A 5120-nucleotide genomic window follows, 5' to 3' on the forward strand; every position below is an offset into this window, starting at 1 on the left:
GCACGCGAGATCTGGAGTGGACTCAACACTCAACTTTTAATTTTTAGATTCAATATGATGACTGTTTTCCAAAATTGTCTTTAAAATCATCCTATCTACGATGACTTTCACCAAAATCGTTGAACAATGGTTTTAGGTAAAATCATCGTTAGTGCGTCCAATAATTTACAAAATTGCCACCAACCAAGATTTGAAGACGGTTTTGGTACAACCATTTTTGTTCCACCATCTTTAAAAGCTTCATTTGTAGTTGTGAACTAGTCTTTAGGGTACAATTTCTGGACTTTCGAGTCCACAATACTATTGCACAGGGTATACTTGCCCTTAACGAGTACACATTTCACACATCAAGAAACATGTGTGTCTGCACAAGAATTGCCCTCTTTGTATATGTGACCAATAAGAAAGTTCATATTCTTAACTATATCTATACAATTATACCACCTGTTTTTGAGAGACCATGAATCGACTTACCGTTGGAAAAAGCTTGGACTACCAAAGTAGAATCACACTCGAGCCAAAGGCTTGTCCAACCCTTGTTTCTCATGTGCTTAATAGCCAAGATAACACCCATGAATTTAGCATATAAGGAGGTTTGAATGCCCAAATTTGTTGCAAAGAAACCAATAAAAGATCCAATGTGATTCTTGAATAATCTGCCACATCCTGAAATCCCTCGAGATCCTTTAGTTGAGCCATCTGTATTGCATTTTATCCAAATGTATGCATATGTTGGTCGTTTTAAATAGAGGGAAAAAACTTTGTTAAACCAAATGACTAAAAATATGGTGAAGCCTAGCCAAATTCTATTGGCAATTTAAATATCAAGATTTGGAAAATGTCACAACCATCAATGAACGACAAAAATATTGTCTAGATCAAAGGGATCCAAGAACCAAAATAAAACATCTTCTAATGCCTTATGTAGATGAACTTCCCAATTAGTTGCAAGAATTTATCCTCAAAATTATTGTTGTGAAACCAGATGGAAATTGGACACTAATTCATAAAGATTTGATTTAGGAACTTCAAACAAGGCATTCTCTTTAAGTTGAGCTTTTTGGTATAAAAGAAAAATTAGTTGAATTATCTCTTTGTATATTGAAAGTGGCCCAATAGCACTCAGTGATAGGTGGATATCCATTCTCGACATGAGTTATGTGATTGTTACTCAATATAATATTATATTTGTCCACTTATCTAGGCTACAAAGTTGGGATTTCTTTACTATTCAGAGTTGGGCATCATTTGTTGCACAACAATGAGTTATCCAAGATTCTATGCTTAATAATTCATGATTAATTACATTGCTTCTCTTTGAAGAGTGTTAGAGTAAGAGACAAACTGTAGTAGCTAATCTTCCAGAGGAAGACAAAAAATACACTTTGCTATTTATTTGTTCAATATGTGAATTCTTACTGCTAAATAGTAAATAATATTATGTAACACACTTCTTTGCTCTTTTCCTTATCGTTCTTCTTTCCCGGGTAATCATAAGATTGAAGATAGTAGTATACTCCAAATTAAGTTGAATTCATCTATCACATTGATATGAGTCTGGGTACCGCGTTGACAAGACATGGTGTTTCAGCTTCATTAACAAAGCGAAAATTCCATAGCATGGAACATGCAGTAATGCCACCGCAAAGTACCTATATTTCAATTACATATGAGAAAAAAAGTTCGGCAAATTAATTCAAGTAATTAATATCTTAAACGCGCTAGACCAGAAATTAAAGTAGTAACGACAAAATATACAATTAAAGTTTTTTTTTTATATTTTCTAATTTAATTAAAAGAGAAAAAATTTATTCCAAAATAATTAATTATCATTTTAATTTTTTAATATAACGTTAATTATGTTTTTTCACTTATATATCTTATGATATTAACTATGGACAACAAAATTTATAAATGAATTAATAATGATATAAGATTAATTTTTATTTTCTTTCATTTATTTATCATTTTTCTTTATTTATATAAAACAACTTAGAACTATATTATTTTAGGATGGAGGAAGTATACTCTAATTCCCATTAAATAACAAGACAAAAAATACATTAAAGAAACTGCCTTTTAAGTTTTATTTTTATCTTTAAGAAAAAAGATTTTTTTTTCTTTTTTGGTGTTTAAAAACGAACCAGTTTTACATAATATAATATAATAAAATGGGGAAGAAATAAAATCCGTACCATAGTGGAGCATAAGAGGATGATAAATCAAGAAATGGATATGGCCACCTGTTTTTCCAGAGAAGAAAATTATATTAGATGTATAAGATGTCTTGATAGTATAATGAACTTAAGTATAACAACAGAGTTAAAGACTTTATACCAGAGATAAATGCAAGCATGCACAATCCACTGGAATAGTACATATGTGATTGTCCACAGGCAAAAGTATCCTATTCGAAACCAAGGGAATCTCTGAAGAGGGAGAGAAAATAAAATAAAAGGGTAAAAAAAGTTAGAAGGATAAGCCTTGGAAGTGGACAAATAAATGGAATCAAATGCAGGAACTCACCAGACAATTTAAAGCTGTATCACCTATAAGGAAAACTGCATTGATTGAGTGCATAATGACTATCAACTGCCACAGGAGAATGTAACATATTGGTTAAGTGCTATCTAGCTTAATTATGTGATAGAAGCTATAGGAGAAGATTTGTTAGTCAATGGAATCATAAATGATACTTACAAAATTTAGGTTGTAATCTTTGATGGTTAGAAATGGAACAATTATGAACCAAAATACACAATCAGTGAGCATGACAGCACCAGCGTTAATCTGTTCACAAGTGAACAACAAAAATCAATTATGTGGTAAATGGAAAAGCTATACTTCCTTCCTCTTTCATAAACATATAACTGAAACGAGAGACATGCAACAAAGTATAACACTGTGCAAGAAAAGCAGAATGCTGATCTCCTGACTCAATGTTGTGCAATGCACTCGAACTGAACTCATTACAATGATAACTCTTATGCCTTGCATTTCAATCAGTGATCTATGAAAATTGAAAAGTGTACCTGGAAAATTATTTGAAAAGTATAGCCCCAGATGCCGGCATGTTGGCGAACAAGAACTTCTTCTGGATCCCCCAAGCTTTTCTCTGGGTCAAATGGATTAGAGCTTTGTGGGAGTGCAGAAGCATCATACATTCCTTGCTCTGCATCTCCATCCACATTACCAACCTTATCCCCTGTTGCTTTCTTATGATGTTGGTAACATCCATATATAGAGAGCAAAGATCCAAGCTGCAACATCAAGCATACAAGGACAAGTAGTGCATGTAAGATAATTACATACTAAATTATAGACAAGAGTAACATAACTACAGAAAAAAACAATATGGGGCATTTATACTTACCCCAAAATAAATGGTGATTGAAGTAAAAGTCCACCTGTTTCAGAAACCATTAAAAATAATTAACTCAAATCAAAAGCTAAAAAAGAATCTCGGAATATGTCTAATCAATACGGTTAAGAGTTGAAAGAGACTTCTATCTACAAATGGTAGTTTCTTATAATGGCATCATAGATTATTAGTTAAGGTAATTAAATTACTTAAAAGGGATGCTTATTCTGACTCCTAACTAACTAAAGTGATTGGTCACAAAGATTATAAAGGTTTAACTTCAAGAGCAGAGAAAGAATAATAGCAATGATACAAACATGGTACACTTTAAATTTTTTGTTTTATGTTCCCTCCATCAGGAACCAAGATAGAACAATGCCCCTATCCATGATGTACCTTCCAATAGCAGCCAAATTCCGAGATGGATAAATTCACAACAAGGGAAGAAAACTTACTGAGTGTAATAGTAGAAAATGCTTCCTCCATCAACAATTGCATTGATTATGAGAAGCACCAAAAGCGCGATAAACGCCACAATTCTAAGAGCCATGAGCCATGCAGGGTGAATTCCTTTGAGGCAAGGCCTCCAAGTTTCATCCTCATACAAAGTTGCCGATGTTTCTTGTTGTGTTTCCCTGCTACCATTTCTTGCTGGTTTTCTCAAACGCTCATACTTCCATACAAGCAACGAAGCTAAAATTACTGAAACCACAATCCATATGGCACAAAGCAAAACTCTCCAATTAAGCCAGTAACTTTGAGTGTCTGTCTTTGCAGTCATAATTGGCTTCCATGAGTCTTTGTGAGAGTCTGTTAGAAAACCCATGATGGACTTATTTTTTACCTTCTTTCTTTTTGGTTTTTCTCAAAGTAACAATGTTAAGTTGAGGTGGTCTAGTTTCCACTTCCTAAGATTATTACAATAGAAAGAATGAAAAGAGAAATGTTGGAAAAACAACAACTATTGAAGAAGAATGAATGAAAATGAACAAATTGAACTAATAAAACCAAATGAATGCTTCCTTCTATTGATCACTCAGAAACAAAAACACCCAGAAAGTAAAGGTGGAAACTTTGAAAAGGGTCTAATTGAATCAGAGCCCACGCAAGGCTCTGAGCTAAAACTCATGAACAAACGAACCACCAGAACAAAAGAGAGCCATTTCATGCAATCAAAATGAACACAAGAGGACCTCAAAGGGAAACTACTCATGGGTTTCACATGCATCACAAAACATGAACAGGTGCAAAAACTTTGGGCCATCAAGAACCAAAAAGATGGAATTCTTGACCCATTTTGACCACATTAATCGCTTGGATTACGTAGCGATTCCAAACTTAAAGTGAGTTTTATGCAAAAAGAAGATACACCCACAGTTTTAATAGTGCATCAATGGACTTATAAAGGGGGAAAAAAGGAGAGAGCTAAACTCTTAAGCAAGGAAAAGGTTGAAACTTGCAAGGGAAAGCAAGACAATGTGGATGTGTACGAGAAGAGAAGATGCTTTGCTTCTTTGCTTTTGTATCTAGAAAAATAAAAACTACTTAAGGTTACAGATATGGAAAGAAAAGGATGGTGCTTTGAGCACAAGCTTCTTCTCTTTATTTTCTTGGTAGTTATTAACTTTTAGGGTACTGATTTATTTGACACCCACAAATATAAAATACCTCATTGATATTTTTATTTTTTTTCTATCTTTTTGTCTATTAACTTGTATCAGTTATTATACATACATGTTTTTTTTTTTTTCTCAAATGT

General features: G+C 33.2%; 1 protein-coding gene across 1 annotated transcript; it reads right to left on the bottom strand.

Annotated features, from left to right (window-relative positions):
* Window positions 1-1164: 1164 nt before the first annotated feature.
* Window positions 1165-4722, bottom strand: LOC100804037 (uncharacterized). Its single transcript, NM_001255749.1, is given in 8 exon segments — window positions 1165-1652; window positions 2196-2243; window positions 2338-2429; window positions 2527-2592; window positions 2701-2790; window positions 3033-3260; window positions 3374-3407; window positions 3817-4722. Coding segments are annotated over 8 exon segments (1047 nt in total). The 5' UTR covers window positions 4188-4722; the 3' UTR covers window positions 1165-1534.
* Between the last annotated feature and the right edge of the window lie 398 nt (window positions 4723-5120).

Source organism: Glycine max, chromosome 6 (assembly GCF_000004515.6).
Source record: "Glycine max cultivar Williams 82 chromosome 6, Glycine_max_v4.0, whole genome shotgun sequence".
Lineage (NCBI taxonomy): Eukaryota > Viridiplantae > Streptophyta > Magnoliopsida > Fabales > Fabaceae > Glycine > Glycine max.